This window comes from Bos taurus, chromosome 21 (assembly GCF_002263795.3).
Source record: "Bos taurus isolate L1 Dominette 01449 registration number 42190680 breed Hereford chromosome 21, ARS-UCD2.0, whole genome shotgun sequence".
In the NCBI taxonomy this organism is placed as follows: Eukaryota; Metazoa; Chordata; class Mammalia; order Artiodactyla; family Bovidae; genus Bos; species Bos taurus.
Genome location: NC_037348.1, coordinates 44,008,380 through 44,027,710, shown reverse-complemented (window position 1 = coordinate 44,027,710; position 19,331 = coordinate 44,008,380). Strand labels below are relative to the sequence as shown.

The following is a 19,331-nucleotide window of genomic DNA, read 5'->3' as shown; positions in this document are numbered from 1 at the left end:
AATCATCATCTTTTAACCCATTTTCAAGATAAAATGTTTTCAGAAGGGTCCACTTTTATCCTTTGGTTAACTGAGACCCAAGTCCTCTGCCTCTGGCAAATAAATTTTTGACTTTCTCATCAACATTTAAAAGAAAATGCAGTATTTGAATATGGATTAAGAAAAGCTGATTTAAAAGCACATAAAACATCAAGCTAGTCAATGCCATTGTAAGTACTGGATGTCAGAACATCATTCTCAGAATCATCTGAGGGGAGCAGTATCTTCTGCTTCCTTCTGTGATTTGTAATAGGTGTGCTCCCCTTAGTTTCATGGGTCATTATAGCCTTGTTCTGAATGTGGATTCCAGTGGAAGCAAACTGATATGTCATAATCCACATATTAGCTCCCACAGAAATTGTATTTGAGGTTTATTTTAATATTTCAGTTACCAAAAAACTTTCTTCTCCTTAAGATGTAATACTTCCTTATTTTTGATTGTTGGCTATAATTGGCTATATTTCCCTTCTTGCTTTGGTTGCCAGGAAGCTCATAGGTAAATTTGATACTTTATCAGATCATTTATATCCCTTCTAATAAACTTTTATTCTGTTCTCTTACTATGCAGTAACAGATTACTTATGTTTATCTTTCTTTTCCCTAGACCCTAGTTCTATTTTGCCACTACTTTTTATTGTATATGTTTATGTAAGCTATTTCTTTTTTAGAAGAGGAGGGTTTAAATCAACAAATAAATATTTCTGTAAACTTTAATTTCCACTCCTATATTGAAGTAGAAATGCTTTTTATTTATCATATAAAGTCTTTTGGATTCTTTGGTGATTAAGCCCCTTACATGTTGGAAGAGGTTCCATAAAAGTGGGCTACCCATCACTGCTGCATTTTCAGTATTAGGGAAATGACTCTGTTTTCTTTCTTTGCTTTTACTTTTGCCTATTCCATTTTACGTAAGGAGCAGAATTGTCTTTAGCAGCTCCAGACACCATCAGCAGGCATAAGAAGTCATTTAATCTCCATGCAAGCCAAATTCAGCAACGATATCTGGGGATCTTCCTTTAAGGTAATGCTGAGTAGTGAGTACCTGGGAATCTTTACACCTAGGGATGCAAGTCAACAATGCATTTTCTACAACCTGAAACCATATCTTGGTTAAATTAAATGATTATCTCTGGCAAAGTCAAAGGTCTGCTGAAGATGTTTGGACATCATCGTAGCATAGATCACTTCATTCCCATCATCAAGACGATATGAAAACACCCTAAAGGCAGTAAGTGGCAAACACACATCCTGGACACCTGGAGTTACCCTCAATGGAGTGGGGGAGAAAAACCTGCTCTGGCTGTATCTATATTCATGCTACACAACTGAGCTTGCTAGAAGTTTCTCTGCTTAGTTCTCTCATGAGCCAAAAAAGAATCCTAATTCTTTCTTGAGAACATAAGCCATTTTAAAGCCACCATATTTATTTACATGTTCAAAGAAAATAAAACCGAGGAAGATACGTCTTGAGAGTTATAAATGCAGACACAGCTATGCACTAACAAACTGACATGTTCACAATATTCCTCAGCAGGTTCACTGGGTACAGACCTGATGATACACACTGTCTTGATTTAATAATACTGCTTAAAAAAGAAAGGAGGGAACATAACTATATAGATTCCTTATCACTGTCAAGAATTTGATGGAAAAATCACTGAGTCAAAGTTGTAGGATATGAACAGAGTGGTTTGCATTTAATTAAGGGTGTGTGTGTGTGTGTTTAAAAGATTAAGGATGTACTTAATTGAATAACTTTTAATACACTTTACATTGGATGTCGCCCGTGAGCACTCCATACTCCGCAACTGAAAGAGGGCATGGAAGAAACTTGGGAAGGGTTATGTCTCAGGAAACCCAATTACTCTTTTAGGACTGAGAACATTAATTGGATTGGAAAATCTTTCCCAAAGTTTTAGCACAGAGTGTCCCCCTTATTCTTTGGGCATTTAAACACACACTATGCTCTTACCAGATTATTTCCATGTTAACCCAGAACTAACTTCTGGAATTCTAAATTTGTTTTGAACTCCAAATATGCGCATTGGTATACGCAAAAATCACTTAGGAGTGATCTACCCTTCATCATTTCAGTTGCATAATGCCCTCAAATGAAGACTTCTGTCCACACCACGTTTGTCTAGCTGCACATTGGACTCTTTGGGGTGACACAAAACACAACTTCCACACAGGGCCACAGCCCACGGTGGCCAGCATCTGCCCTCGGGTGAGCCGAGACACTGACTATTGATGCACACTTACTTTATAACCCATCCCACGCAGAGGCGGGCGAAAACTGTACAGAAGTTGCCAGCTACCATACCATGCCTGCGTAGCTATTTTATTCCTATGGAAGCCTCAATGATTTGCCTCAGATTATAGGAAAAGATTGACTTAATGTGATAGTAGAGAAGCAGTGGAATCTCTTGTTTTTAAGGAGAAACCAGCACAGGGTTAAAGCCAAATTTTTCTTGAACAGATGATATTTCAGATGGCCACACTATTCCAGATGCATCAATTTCCTTGAAAATCCAATCCATATATGTGCATATGCTGTGCTGGCAGGAGGACTGACTGAAATGGCCAAAACCCAAGAGCTAATATTCTTTTGGCCAGAATAATGCAATTATTATTTTCCTAGCTATCAGTCTAAGCATACAGAGCCATCTGTTATGCAAAGCAAACATACACATCTCAATTACAGAAAATGCAGTTGCCTTGACAGAATTTGGATTACACCACTAACCAGGGCTGTAAAATGTGTTTTGAGCTAGTATATAATGGATGCTTTTCAGGAGTTCCCTAATTAGCATTTACCTGCTTAAACTAATTATTCATCCTTCCTCTTCACTGGCTTATTAAACTTTGTTGGATAGCCTGCACAAAATATATGAATACGGGCACTGCAGAACCAACAGTGGCTTTCCCAGGTCTATACAGTGTTAATATGGTGGCACACCAATTTCAACATTGGTGATTCCCAATACTAGGTCTCAAACAGATTAAGACAAGGCTTCAAGTCTATTAAAAGCCATTAGAAAACCAGAGATTTCCATGAGACACAAGAATACTAATATTGAGTTGACAATAGCCCAGTTTCTATCATTTGGTTTGCTCAAGTCCACATAAAACAGAATTGCTAGATACACTACAGCCAATAGCTTGCACATCCTTCAAGCAAGAGTTAATGCCCGCCGCCCCACCCCGGGCTTGGAGTCTCAAAAGTAAATAATTAAATTTGGCAGGGTTTCTCCTCCTCCCCAACCCTCCTCAAATGCCAACGATCTCTCTTTATTATCTCCCAATGTCTTTCTTGATTTAGCTATTACCCAGCAAACTCACTAACAGCCAAAATGTTCCAGCCATGCTGCCTCCTTATAGCAGTGCCAACTTTCAGAAGCAATAGGTCTGGGGTGAGTCTTGCCTAAGAGGAGAGAGGCAGATCTCATCTCCATCTTTAGCTCAAAGGAGCAACTGAATGAGAAGTAGATTATCCAACTTGGCAGATCATCACATACATACAAAATCCCTCCCATGGAACTGCGTTTTTCTCGTGCCAAACCACCAGATGAAAAGGGTCAGCCTCAGCCAATCACCTGTATGGGCATGGATACCCAGATGTTCAGCATTTGAATGGAGAAAACATCTGGATAATTAGTGGAACTGCAAACTTTTCTTCAGGGTATTTTGGCATTCTGTAGTGGCAGCCTGTGTCTGGGAACTGAACAAAAGTCAAATTTTTGTGTTCCAGGGGGACTATCAAGAACGCATATCTAGGGCTTTCATCCCCTGCCCCCATGTGCCTCCGTTTCCCCCCCTCTCCCCGCCCTGCTTTTCACCTCTGACAGACACGTGTGGGTAATTAAATGGCAAATAACCAAAGATTATCTTATTTTATGAAATCGTCTTTCTGCATAAGGAAGCATTTGCAAAGGCAGCAAAATGCCTACTTGCAGGAACCGTTCCTCCCCATAACACATTTTAATGGTCTCTTTCAGCATTTCTTGACTCCAGATGACTCCCTGTCACTGTGTCAGCTCCCAGGACAGTGCAGGGTCCTCCATAAACATCCAGTAATAGGACACAAGGGAAGCACCATTAGTGTGTCCCTCTCCTACCGAGCACAGAGGTTTCAAAGTTCAAAACAACCAAGGGAAGAAACTTCATTTGTTCTCAATAAATTAATAATGATCCTTAGGGGGTAGGGACAGGGGACTCAAGTTTGAGCACAAGTTGATGCCAAACGTTCTGGACTGACATACAGCTTTCTCAATGACTTTGTGAGCAGAGTCAGGGAGAGCCATTAAAAAAAAAAAAAACTGGATAATTCACTCCAAACAGAATATCTGTTGAAGAAGAAGGACAGGCATGAGGCTGAAGGAGCCTTCACAATTGCGGTCAAGAATCTAAAACGGTTTTACTTACTTGTGAGAGGCCTAGGTAGATGGAGACTGTTTCAGAAATGTACAAAAATTTTCCTTCTTGATTTAGTGCAAATACAAAGCCATCCAGGGACTGCAGGAAAAAAAAAAAAAGAAAGGTTAGTAAGTATATGTGATGGAGATTTCGTTAATAAGGCATCTAATATAAAGCAACATATAACCAAATTTAAGATCACTTTTCCTTCATGTTTAACAGAAGTCTAAGATCTTTAACTACCGCATTATACATGAACAAATAAAAGGTCTGAATTAAGACCACAAGCTAGCTTTCCCCTATTTCAGGCAATTCCTTATGTCTCTGTCATTTAATCAAGATGCACTGCATATATGTATAAAATCAGGCCATGTTGACTTTCTGAGATGTTGCCTTTATGTTTTTGGATTCAGTAGTTACTGAGATTAAATCAGCACGGTTAGGAAATACCTGAACAGGAATGAAAGCTGTAATGGAACAAGAGAAAGAAAGAGTTCTTGTATAAAAAACAAGTAAAATCGCCACTTATGCTCCTATGGACGTCAATAATTTGCTAATTAATAAAGGATTATTCTCTCCTCAATCCCAGTGCCTATTGTATTAGAACAAATAGGAAAAGTCAATATATTATGAATAAATGTTTACAGGCTGAAGCTTCATAAATTGTAATCCTTCTTTTGCAAAACTCTATATTAAAGCTTTACTGTGATAGATCTAGTTTCTATTACAACTCCTGAAATGGAAAGAAAAGAAGAAAAGGGGGAGAAAAGAAGAATACTGCATATTATATGCAGCTCCTGAAATGTTAGCCTACTTTTCAAATAGAGGGCTGCATTTTCAGTTTGATGAATGGTGTAAATCATCATGGACTCCCAACTGAAAGATATCACTCAAATTGAGAATAAATTTGTTTCAAATTCTTGCAATCCAAGTGCATTTTATATGTTCCATCATCCTCACATCTTGTGTTTTGTTTTATTTATTTTTAATCAAGTGGGTTGCACAAGTACTGCTTGCCTAGGAAAAGAAGTTTTAAAGATTAGTGATATTTACAAAGGCTGTGAGTTTGGAAATACAGGGAATCCTCATTGGGAACAAGGTATGTGGCAACATTAAGCTAATGACATAATTTTTAAATACAGAAAGGTGGAAGAAGCATGTAAAATTCAGGTAGAAAAATACACGGCCTTAAATCTCAGTGATAATTTCAGTCTCTTAAAATACTGAACTTTTTTGGAATTTTATATGTATATATTGAATATATGTATATAAATATGTGTATGTATCATTATGGGAATATGTGTGTGTATATGAAATTTGATTCCATGCTTCCTGATTCCTTTTCACAGCCCCACTGATCAGAAACTATGAGAAGTACCCAACCTCCTCCTCTGAAAACAATTGAGTGAAAACAAGTGGGTTCTAAAAAGAATCCAAAAATTCGATTCAAAAGTCACATTGTACTGCACCACATAAAAGCAAATTACATAACAGACAAGATTCTGGTCAAGATAGTACAATAATAATAGCTCACATTTATTATATACTAAGTAGGTGGCATTGTCTCTTTTAATTTTTACAAGTAGCATTTGAAGTAATTATGTTATTATCCACATTTTACATACAAGGAAATTGAGGCTTAGTGAAGTTAGCCAACACGCCTGACCTTAGTAAATGATGAAGTTAGGATTCAAACTCAGATTGTCAGATTCAATCACACTGCCTTGACTTCCACTAAAAATACAGATTTTCTACTTGATACAAGGACATTAATGAAAAGATAAATGGGACAGCATTTCTGAAATTAACATATTTGTATTGAGGCAGCCTATAACTTCTTAAAATCATTCCTTGTTCTTGAATGATTTGTTCCAATCACAGAATTCTACCATTTAGAGGAGATGAATGGGGAGTGGAATGACAAAAATAATTCATAAGTCACTTCCCCAAGAGGTCACCTTTGCTCTGTAATATCTCCCTGGAAGCATCTAGGGGACAGAAAACAAAACAACGTCTAAGAGAACTGGACTCCTGATCTTTGACAAAACTTTCAAGCCTTCTCGAGCCTCGTGAGAACCAAACTTTCAAGCTTCCAGTATGATACAGCGGAAGCTTACTTTGAACCAAAAGTGCAAAAATGGATGTTTCCTTTGTGGAAGTTTGGGGAGCATCTCAACATCTTCACCTCAAGCCAGGTGTCTCCTAAGGATGATTCATGAGGATTAGGACTGCCTCTTTTGACCTTCTCCAGGGAGAGAAGGGCCAAATTAGGTTTTTTCTATTCAACCTAAGAGCCGTGGTCTAGAATATAGTCACAGGGAGTTGTGTAAGCCATTTTCTCAAACCCTAAAATGCCCCTGTCACATCAGTGGGACACACAGAGAGACAGAAGATACCTTCTCTGGGAACCAGTGACAATCAAAAGAATGAGAGCAGAGGAAAGGATTAATGGCACAGAGATGACCCCTTGTAGTCTAAACTCTCACTTTTCAGGTGAGGAAAACCTGGCACAGACAGGTTAAGCGGCTGGGTAAGACCACAGTCAGCTAGGGGTAGAGCCAGGATTAAATACACCACTTCCCATAGTATTAACAAAGCATTGATGACATTGTATCATCCTGGGGTGTGTGTGTGTGTGTGTGTGTGTGTGTGTGTGTGTGCGCGCGCGCGTGCGCGGGCAGGTGCACATGCGCACACATGCGTGCTGAGTTGTGTCCGACTCTCTGCAGCCTCTGCACTGTATTTTGCTAAGCTCCTCTGTCCATGGGATTCTCCAGGCAAGAATACTGGAGTGGGTTGCCATTTCCTTCTCCAGGGGATCTTCCCGACCCAGGGATCAAACCCGCGTCTCCTGTGTCTCCTGCATTATTAGGTGGATTCTTCACCCACTAGCACCATCTGGGAAGCCCCATCACCCTAGCAGAATTATCCAACTCCAAAAGAGACTGAATTTCTTAACAGCAGGGAGACATCTTACTTATTTTTAGCCAGCATCTAACAACTGCTCATAAGACTTAGGAAATCCAGTTCTAGCTCCAAGCCCAAAGCTCTTTCCCTCACATCACACACACTAGAATGACTAAGAGGAAGGGCAGTTATTTCCTCCAAGAGTTCTGTTTATGGAGCTGTTAGATTATTTGCAGATTCTGATGCCACAGATGTCTCACATAGTCTGGGATATCTCCTGACATTCGGAAGATCAGAGTTAGACTGGATCCTTTCATAGTCTTCCAAAATACTCAGTGCTATTCATTTGTCACTGACACACATCCTTTGCTTTCTCACTGAAAGGGATTATGTTTTTTTAAAGTAGGTTCCTATCTCAATATACTTGCTAAAATACTAAAGGAGGTTTGGGCACCGTGGCAGGGAAAAGGAATATCTGGAGGCTAAACATCTGATGCTATTAAGCAGCGGCGATCTAAGAACTGGCCAGTTTTGTTTGGCAAAAACAGAGGCTTCGACACATGTTCCAATTTCCTGGTGAGATTAAAATGAGGCTATGTCTACATGACACAAAGCATCCAGTCAATTCAATTAAAAATAACAGCCAATTTGGTTGGGGGGAAACAACTAGTCAGATTAGTTGTTTGCCACTACAGAGGTAAACAAAACAGGTTAGTTAACCATATTTTTCACTTTCATGCCTATCATCTGAGTCAACTGTATCTATAGTACGAGATAAAATTAATAACTCGGGTGTAATTATATTTCAAATAAAGAATGGGATATGAAACCCGGTGTCAGCAGGTTGGCAAGGTCCGTTTTCACATGGCCATTACCCTCTGCTTCAGGGTCATCCCTGTCTATAGTTAGCTGTATTTTGCTGCTCAGAAAAGTTTTAAGAGTAGCATCAATATTGGTTTAATGTGGATGTCTTAATTTTAAAGGGTGGGAGGAAGGAGGAAACATTCAATTAGTCTTGGGAACCAGATATGATTAATCTGCAAGTTCAGTGGAAATTTCAAAAATTTTGAATCAAGAAAGCTACTATATAGAGCTGTTTCAATCACTGCAGGCTACCTTTTAATTTTTTTTTTTTTTAAACTGCCCACTGTTTTCAACAGGCGCCAATTAAGATTCTGGGGTCAAGGGGTTAATTACATCTTCTTACTCAGTATGTAGAATTTTCTGATTATTAACTAAGGTTGGATTAAGATGAAAAAGAACCAACACAAATGTTAATGCTAGTTCCTCCTTGAGAAGATTTATTACAAAGCCACGCTGAAATCTATCTGCTTTCCTCAAAGCAGATGGAGAACAAAATCTTAGAAGAAACAGTAAAACAGACGTTTTCAAGGCATGCAAGTATCTGATTCATCAAGACAGTTTTCTTACTACTAAAACCAGTTCTTAGGCATCTCGACAGGGCTGATGAGAGATTTCCTTTGTCACATCCCAGTAAGTCTATGAGGTACGCATGCTGCAGCGAGGCTTGGATACACAAGTCAGGAGCCACAGCGTCTCTGAATAATAATGCCTGTAATTATAATTTATATCCCCTGACATCAGAGTAACATATAAAGTGTAAGGCGCAGTTTCTTAACCCCAAAAGCCGAGTGCCTCTAACAGTATTTGTCAAATGATGAGGCTATTTCCTTGCAGGGTATAAAACTAACTATAGCTTCATGATTGAAGGTATACTAATGTTTAATGCATTGTGCTAAATGGATTTATATTTGTCAAAGTTGTTTTGTGTCTGCTTTCTTTTTTTATCCCCTGCATATTTCCCTGCAACCAAATTTCAAAGTGAAATCTTACTACAGTGCCCTTACAGAGGCAATTCTCACGTACAAGACTACTCTGAAATGAGTGGTTCTTTCTACAACATTCCATTGTAGAAGAGGAAAAAAAAAATCACCCCGAACTCTTTCCCTATGACCTATCTCCAGTTAGAGTGAAGAATTACCAGTAGGCTAGGTTATTTTAATGACAGATTATTTTAAACTAAGCCTTCACCATCTGTTCCACCCCCTAATTATGAATGCAAAAAGAACATATTTCACAATTACATCAGTAAAAAAGTAAGATATACGTGATTTAAATGCAAGCATGTGCTTCATGTCCGATGCGCCGTGCATCTATGATGTTCTTCTACTTCAGGCTTTGGTTAACCCACCCGTGATAAAGTACGGTCTCGGACACACAGCGTTCCCTCCAAACCCAGCATTTTTCACTGTTCTGATATAATTCTGTTAGGACAAGAGCAGAACATGAACGTGGGCACAAAGCTTGCCAGCCAGTAGAGACTGGCTGTAGCGTTTTACAACTCCTACGATGACTCTGCTGTTAACAAGGAGAGGCTGTGTGAGAAAATTACTTCTGCGACCTGAGCAATGGGTGAGCGCTGGGAGTACGCGAGTTTGCTCTTAAACCACATCTCCATCATCGTGAAAGAGTGAAGAAGCACAAAAGAAGCACGGTCTGGAGACTGAGGACGGGGCTCCACTGCTTCTCTTTCCACTCTGTTTTGGCAGCAGATAAAAGAGTTACAAGTGTTTCTTACATTTTTTGGCCTTTGGACACAATAACACTTTGATCGAGCTCATTAAAGCGCCATGCTGCCCTCTGACTGCACTCAGGAGCTGATACTGGACTGTTCACGCACACGCATGCAGACTCCCGGCAACCTCGAGGAGAGCCCGGGATGATGTCCAGAAGCGCCCACATGTATCTGTTTATGGGGAAGACAAAGTTCCCCAAATTTTGCCTTTGCAATCTGAGTTTTAACCATCAAGTGCTGTGGAAACAAAAGCCTTATTTTTAGAAAGACTCTTAAGTATATTTTCTCGAAGTGGAGAAAAGCACACATCAAAGGTGTGGATTTTTATTTTAACTCTCAGAAATCTCTCTGCGCTTTCTGGCTCCTGCATCTTTTCCTTTGTGCCCCCACCGGCAATGAGTCAATAATGTGAAGGATGATAGAAGAGCTTTATATGATGATCACGTACCCAAAGCCACATGTTCCCCAATCACAACAGCGAATTGGATTAATTTGGTGAAATTTGACTATTTTCCCTCTAAAACAGAACTCCAGAACAACAAACCTTGACACCGCAAGACATCTTTCCTAAGAGTTTCCTTAAACACACAAATCCACACATCTTAGGTGAGAAAACACTGCCGAGAGACACAGGCGGCCTCTCTTCAGTTCTTAGAGGAGAAGTACCAGAATAAAAGGGGAGATGTTGAGCTAGTGAAATGTTATGACATGAAAAGAACAAAGACATCGGCTTTCTGAGCAAGGAGATCAGGTTTTGCTTCTGCTCATTAAAATTCCATTTCATGGAAGCTGTGTATCAAAGTGCTGACCCTTTTTTCTCTGGGATGCTAGTTCAAGCCTTACATCCAGCCTTGAGGGAGGTGAATGTCTTGATTTGAACATCTAGCCAAATGGACAGCAGGCTCTGATATAAAGACAGGGTGCGGCATTTGGTGGAGGCACGTGTGCCGGTGTCTCTGAGCCACGGGGGACAACATGCAGACCTCACATTATCTGTGGCTTGTCCCAGGGGACCGGGACTCTACCTGAGGCAGAAGTGACCATGTGCTGCTCACAAGCTCCTTCTGCCTCAGGGAGAGGACTCCCACTAATTATCCTAAGGCACACATATTCACTGGAACATTAAAACATCACCTATCTTGCATGTGGTGCATTAGTTTACTGAAACGTAGGCTCTTCAGAACCTAGGAGGTAATTCCTTATTGTGCATCTTTTTTCTTGAATTCAGAATTCTCTTTCAAATTAAGGGAGGAGTTCCCAGGTCAGCAGGGTAACATAAGCACTCCGTTGTACTGGTCCTGAAAGGTCTAACAACGCCACTGCTTTGCTTTGGCTACACATGAAGCTTGGCTCCAGGTGTCGTTCAGATTGTCTGTGTTATACAAAAGAGCACACAAAAAAAGAACAGAACCGAATAATTGTTCACTGGGCATCCTGTAGATCACAGGCGACTCTAGGGAATGGTCATAACACTCTCACATATATGATATACAGCAGTATATATGAAATATACTACTATATGGGCTTCCCTGGTGGCTAAGACAGGAAAGAATCCACCTGCAATGCAGGAGACTGGGTTTGATCCCTGGGTGAGGACAATGCCCTGGATAAGGGAATGGCTACCCACTCCAGTATTCTTGCCTGGGAAATCCCATGGACAAAAGAGCCTGGTGGGCTACAGTTCATGGGGTTTCAAAAAGTTGGACATGACTGAGTGACTAAGCACACACACACATACTACTATAAATCATATATATTATCATCGCATATTAGGAAAAAAAGTGAGTGTTAGTCACTCAGTTGTGTCTTTGTAGCCCGCCTGGCTCCTCTGTCCACAGAATTATCTAGGCAAGGATACTGGAATGGGGTGCTGTTTCTTTCTCCAGGTAATCTTCTCAACCCAGGGATCGAACCTGGGTCTCCTGCACTGCAGGCAGATTCTTTACCATCTGAGCAGCTAGATGCTTTAAACAATGCTCAGTTCACTCAAATATTCACCTTAGAGAAGAGGGAATGGAAGGAAACTAACACTTGTTAGGGAAATTATTTAGAACAAATTTTGACCTGGGCATTATTTAATCCTATATTACAGATAAGGAAACGCATCTCAGGGAAATCAAGTACACGGCCCAATGTCACACAAGAAAATGTGGTAGGTGTAAGAAGAAAGGAACCTCCTTTTCCTCCTGCCGCTGGGATACCTGCTGGGGATTTTACTTGTTTCACACCCATCACAGTTGCTAGGAGTCTATGCTTCCTCTAGTATTTCTTTCCACATAAGTGGTTGTCATGTCCCTACTGCTTCAGTGTTATGCATTCAGAAAACACCTGTTGAGGGCTTCCTACGCACCAGGCCTATACTAGCTGAACAAAGAGCAACTCAAGAGTTACTTTCTTAAACAAAATTCATCTATGGGATCCAAGATGAAGAAAATGAGAAAAGTGGGAATTCACTTATAAAACAAAAACTCACAAGGCAAAGTGACTTAGGACACTCTCCATACACGGTGGGGACTCTTGTCTGATATTACCAATCTTCACACCTCTAATATCCTGTTTATGGGTTGGAAAAGGCATGGATTGATGGAATTTGCATTTTTAAAGCTTTGCTGAGCCGTAATTGACACATGAAATTGCAAAATATTTAAAGCATGTATTGTGATGATTGGATATACATATACATTGTAAAAGGATTCCTCTTACCTGGTTAATTAACATAACCAATAGCTCACATGATTATCTTCCTAGAATTTGTAAATGTCCATTCAAGAGGAAACCAGTCTTGAATATTCATTGGAAGGACTGATGCTGAAGCTCCCACACTTTGGCCACCTGATGTGAAGAACTGACTCATTGGAAAAGACCCTAATGCTGAGAAAGATTGAAGGCAGGAGAAGGGGACGACAGAGGATGAGATGGTTGGATGGCATCACCGACTCGATGGACATAAGCTTGAGCAAGCTTTGGGAGTTGGTGATGGGCAGGGAAGCCTGTTGTGCTGCAGTTCATGGGGTTGCAAAGAGCTGGACCCGACTGAGTGACTGAACTGAACAAACTAGAGACTATAGACCTCAAGGAAATTCTCATGACTTAGAGGAAGAGGCTAATGCCTAGAAATAAAGAAGGGACCCCAGTTAATCAATAATTGCTAGATCTACACCTCTTAACAGGCTACTGCCAGGATGGGACTTGAGAACACACAGTAGCAAGTCATGGAGCGTGCCAGCACACTCACCCCATTTCTGGTTCCAAAGTTTCCATTTAGACTAAGAATTTTTTCCTTTCTCTCTCTGGTTATATATACATATATATATATATATATATATATGTATATATATACACACACACATACTATTTTAAATAGAAGTTAGTGTGAAAATAAGATTGACTTTATAGAAATTTATTTTCCAGTCGTGTTTGCTTAAATGATACATCCTTGAAGATGGAAGGTAGACCCATATTGGTGTTTCTGTTATGGCTGATTATGACATGAACTGACTGTTTACTGGACACTGGGTAACTTTAAAGAACAGGATTTTCAAAATAAAAAACAAAAACTTTGTACGTGTATTCCTTTAGGTAAGGAGTCTGTGTCAGAGGTAGTAACAAAGATTGAAGAAACCTATAACGACTTGAGCATATTAAAAGACCCATTTAGAGACCTCAGATATTTAGCTGTTGCATTCACATATGAGTTTCATTTTAGGAAACACTTATTGATCTCTCTAAGGAAAGGGTATTAAAAAATCTGTAATGAAAAGAGCTTAACTGTGACAAATATGGTCACCATGGATTAACTGGATTACACGCCTCCTCCCAAATTCAGTCACATGTTGAAGCCCTAAATTCCAATGTGACCATATTTGGGGACTGGGTTTTTTTAAGAGGTAATTAAGGTTAAATGAGGTCATATGGGTCCTAATCCGATAGGACTGGTAGTCTTATGAGAGAGAGAGAGAACAGTCCCCATACGCATGCACCTAGAAAAGGCCCTGAGCGCACACAGTTAGAAGGTGGCCATCTGCAAGTCAGGAGTAGAGTCCTCACCAGAATCCGACCATGCTAGCACCTTGATCTTGGACCTTTAGACTCCAGAACCATGAGAAAATAAATTTCTGTTATCTAAGCCACCCACTCTATGGTATTTTGTTATGGTAACCTGAACTAGGATAGTAGTTTAGACATTCGGGGAAAATGGTTGGGCCCTGAAAGTCCTCAGTGTTAACTTCAGGAAATCACTACAACTAGAGTCTCTGCTCTTTATTTCATATATCACTCATGTAATTAATAATTAATTTTCACTAGATCCACATAAAGCCATAAATATGATGGACTGCTAATGGTAGCATTTAGTCCCAGAAATCGACAATGCTTATTAGGATTGTTTTGGAGATCTTTTCAAGTAATTGCACCTATTCCGTATCTTCTATTTACAACATTGATACCTTTATATTGGTTTTCTGTACATTTCAAATGCTTAGAGGGCTACATGACTTCATTGCCTTAGCTCCATAGAAGGTAGAGATGCACATTTATGGGAAAATCAATTACTCCGATAGAATTAGAAACCTGGTCCTGAATGATCTTGGGATAAACAACTTGGTGTACCACCTGCTACAGCTTTCGGCTGCTTTGCCGACCTTCTCTTTTCATTTCACAGTCGGCCGGTGGGTCTGAGTGAGAAAGACCAGCCTACACGCTTGTCCACAGAGCTCTCATCCTGTTCAGAGGTCTAAGGAAATGCTGCTGCATTTATCCCCACATGCCTACTTAACACACACGAAGCAAAAGGGGCTGTGGATTTTTGTTGTTTGCTAACATATTTGCATATCTCCAAAGCATAACAACTAATGTCATATGAAATCTCCTTCAGAGAATCTCTAGATGATATCCTTCAAAGCAAAACAACTGAGTGTGAAATTTGCCAGCACTAAATTTTCTAGGTGTGCATTCAGACCAAATTCATACTATTAAAAGCAGTGGTACTCGGCTACATATCTTGGCTTCTCCTGTGGTCCAATTCAGAAACAGGATGAAAGGACTGGGCTGGAGTGTGAACTTTTTGGTGTCTGTAATTTTGGGGGATAAAGACATTACTAAAGAAGAAAATTAAATTCTGGCATTTTCCTCTGACTTTCCAAAGTGAAATTTTTTTCATGAAGACTGAGATTGGAGTTTTCTTCCTCTTTCCAATCTCCTTCAATGACTATCGTGACTAGAAGAGAATTCAGTGCCATCACTGAAAAGTAACTGGCTAATTTATTACTTGAATTTCCAGGATCAAAAGATGCTTTACCCAAGATCTCAGTGAGATTTAATAGGCATCGTGGGACTGAAGTTGTCTGTAGAGAAGTATAGCTAATGGAAATGCAAAGAGAAAACCTAAAGTGACTAGCTTGAATGTGAAATCAGACATGGTACAGTGATTTGAAGAAGGTGAAGGATGAAACTATGGAAACGACCGGGCTTACCATCTCTGCCTTTCTGACCCACACGTCGGAGGCAGCAAAAAGGACAGACCCAACTATTTTCTTGTTTTCACTATTAGATAAGTCAAATAATCACTGTGAGTTTTTCCCTTTAAAATGCAAGCCCAACTTTGTTTAAAAAATATTCAAAAGATATGATTCTGTTTTGTCTTGAAGCTTTTACTAGTGTATTCATCATGAGTGTTAAAGAGAAAATTAGATGCAATACATGAATTGTCAATAAATGGTCAATTTTTTCAGGAAAAGACTGTTATATAAATTTGAGATGCCTAGACACTTACTTGGCTATCCTGATAGCTCTAAAGGTGCTCAAATATGCTGTTATAGTTACCAAACAGGGCTGGATTGCTTCATGGAAATACAAATGCATATATATATATATATATATAAACATATATATATATATACACACACACACACACACACACACACAAACATATATATATACACACACACACACCCTATAAATTTCCCAGGGCAAAAGGAAATGTAAGAAGTTTTGGCCCAGACATTATTTTCCTTCCTCCCCAACCCCTACCCCACCCCGCCCCATTCTGGAATGCTATCATCACCCAGGATCATCCCCTTCTTAGGTTGCTTAGTGAAGTTGGAGGCCAGTAACTGACATCCTAGACACCTGTCAAAGAGAGGCAGACTTTGCTGGTCTGCTTTTTCCTAAGCAGCACACAGCATCAGCCTGCTAGGCAGGTCTAAGTGACTGTGGATCTTGTCTGGGGCTATTTGCCATGGGTGGCTACAGACCACCACTTATCTACTTTAGCTGTAGAGGCTGTATCAACTCACACACCTGAGGAATCACTGGACAAAGTGTTTTCAGTGACTCAGGGCCATGTGCTTTATTGGAGTTATATAATAGCCATAATGTTATACATCCTGCAGGGATTCACTGTAACAATAACCTACATTATGCATGATCTAGTCAAAGGCACTGATGTGCCAATTTGCAGCAATTCCAAAAGAAATTTGCAGTTGGCCATATTGATAATTCATTCACTAGAAACCTTGAATCAATAGTCTCAGTCTAATTCTAATGTGCACAATGATCCATTTACTCACATTTTTGACTTAAATAGCTAAAGATAGGTTAGAACAAAAATAATTTGAAAATGCATATATTCCACCATTCAATGCATTTGATGAATGACAGTCTACCTCTCAATGACTATTGGACTTAATAAAATTCTATTTAGTCTACAGAATTTATAGTGGCTGCAACCATACAGCCCTATAGTATCTTCAGCCACAACTGTCACGCAGTCTTTCTCTTACGCAGTCTTTCTCAACCTTCTATGTCAAAGGCACCTAAAGTGCCAACCACAGTGCAACAAGTGTATCAATTAAATTTCAAGTCTGATTTTTCACTTGGTCCTCTGCCTGGTTTCTTTTAAGGCTGGGCATGTGAACAAGTATTATTTTCATTACTAGGATGCTATTTTTCTTAGCTGTCTAGAATCCCAAGACTATAATATGAGCCACTTTCCAGTTAGGACATTTCTATGTGTATCTACCACATCCCATTACATAAGCTTACAGAAATAATTTTAATGAAAAACTTCCTAACAATTTAAGAAAGAAAAATGAATCCTCATTACAACTCTTCCTTAAACATAACTTAGAGTGTAAGTAAGCACCAACCTCCAGTAGCCTGAAAAAAGTAAGGCTGTAAAAAGTTACCTGGCATTACCCTGGAAACCAGTGTTCAGGTTTGGGATCAATGACTTTGAATCAACTTCTTTTTATTTCAGCTCCCTTTACAGTTTTTCCTCTGTTCCCTTATTTCTTTTTATTTATCTCTTCACCTTTTATCTTTTGGTTTGGATTCTGCATTCATCATTTAGTGCAAGAGATGTTGATGATCACGGGGATGGTGACCTATATGTACCATGCTTCCTGGCCACTGTTCCCAGTGATCCTGTTCTGAATGTGCTTATATGTGAAACTCCCCTGGGCAGTAAAACAACTATGGAAACATTTACATATCTGACTCATGGATGAATAGTGATTACTGACAAACTGTGAAACCAAGAATGGCTCTAAATTTGCATAGGCTGGTGCAAATTTTATGTGATTGAATAGTGGGAATAGATTCTTTCTGTCTCAATGAGATTTGTTCACTTTAGCCTTGACCTTTTCCAACAAGTGAGATTTGTTTTATTGTCTTGCTTGGGGGCTTCTCCTTCGTAATAGGATGACCTACTTTAATTTCCACTTTAACGCTTCATGGTCTAGAGAGTGAGTTCCCCTAAAGGACTGAGCCCCTAAAGACTCAAATTGGCCTCTGTGTCCTAATGGAAGACTTTTATCCCAAAGCAAATAAAAAATATATTAAGGGTTTCACAAACACAACCTTAAGCCTTTATCATTTTCTGTATGTTGCTTGTATTCTCATTATAAGCGATCACACTTGCTTAAGACATGTGTTGCTCCTCTCCACCAGAGTTTCACCCCTTTCTTGGTTCTTTTCTGCCAAAGCAGGCATGAAAGTGTATAGCCAACATTATTTTGCCATTTCCTAAGAGCACACAGACATGGCCTAATGGATATGGCCTAAAAGCACACAGGCATGACCTACTAGGCAGGACTAACGTCCTTTATGTCAATGTGGGTCTCCACAGTTATCAACATCCTGAATCCCACTTGTGAGACCAAGACAGTGTAACAGTAAATGACTAACACTATCATCAATATTCCACAATGAAACAGTGAGCCCAGCTCTTTTCCATAATCTCAGCAAGCTATGAGTAACATACCCTCATAGGCAATGAACAAAAGAAATTCTTTTACTCATTTCCAAAATGCAATTCTTCCTTATATTGGGCTTCCTTAATGCACTGGACTATGTTATCACAATTAAAATTTTCAATAACGTGACATGACATGAAACTTTCATTTTGAGCAGGATAAAAATCCTTATCCCCAAAGGTTTGCTACAAAGAGTAAAATCTATGGGTTTTGCTGCAAATCATTTACGTTTGCTTCTTTAAGGCTGAAATACTTTGGTATCCAGGGACACACTCTAGAGAATGGTGGATATAGCAAGCTATCCAGCAACTTTTTGAAGGAAATACATTACTAATACCCTCTTTTGATGTATTAGAAAGTATGAATAAATGATACAAGAGAACATATAGCCTTACACACTCAGATGTGGAGAGATGCCATCTGTCTTGGCATACGTGGGCTGAAGTATTAGGAGCCTTCCCACCACTTTTCTGCTCAGTTGAGTTGACATAGTAAGCAGCTGAAGTGGTTTAAAAAGAACAGATCCTTTTACATCTCTCTCTAGGGTCTCTCCAGGGTCCTCACTGAAAAAGCAATATGGGTGTCATCCAAGTCCCAGGAAAGGCAGCAGAAAGGAGGTGAGGGTGTCTGAGCCAGAGGGCTGTTAAGAGGTGTGAATGAGGAGACTTTCAGAGTTAGAGGACTTTATAGGAACCTCCCCCCACCCCCCCCCCCCCCCCCCACCGCAAAGAAGAGGGCTGATGAAGGAAGAAGAGATGTTTCAGGTAGATGCACTCTTTCTAAGCCCAGGGCACCTAGATCACTGCTAAGGAGCACATTCCATAGATTTCACCAGAGAGGGACCTGCTTATGTTCTAGAAAAATGCCCAGTGAGGGGGCTATCATGCCAAAACTGTAGCTCATGACTTAAAGACCTGGCACTATGGAGAAGCCTCTCTTAATCTCATCTTCCAGTTGCCCTCAACATGAGAGGCATGGCTCTGTTAGAAAGCCCCTGGTCAGGTCCAGAGGGACTCTTAGGTTGGGGTCAATGGTAGAGAAGATGGGACAATTATAGCCATGTCTCCTCAATTCCCTCTAGGAAGCTAAAGAGTCTGTGTGGCCACAGCTGAAAAGGTTTG

The 19,331-nt window shown here is 39.9% G+C and overlaps 1 protein-coding gene across 8 annotated transcripts in view; it reads right to left on the bottom strand.

Moving 5' to 3' along the window:
* NPAS3 (neuronal PAS domain protein 3) overlaps nt 1-19,331 on the bottom strand; it is a 959,011-nt gene that overhangs the window by 261,116 nt on the left and 678,564 nt on the right. For all 8 annotated transcript variants that reach the window (XM_059879434.1, XM_059879430.1, XM_059879431.1 and 5 more), the window contains one exon: nt 4,465-4,554. In XM_059879434.1, the coding sequence (XP_059735417.1) occupies nt 4,465-4,554 (90 nt within the window). The remainder of the gene's footprint in view (nt 1-4,464; nt 4,555-19,331) is intronic.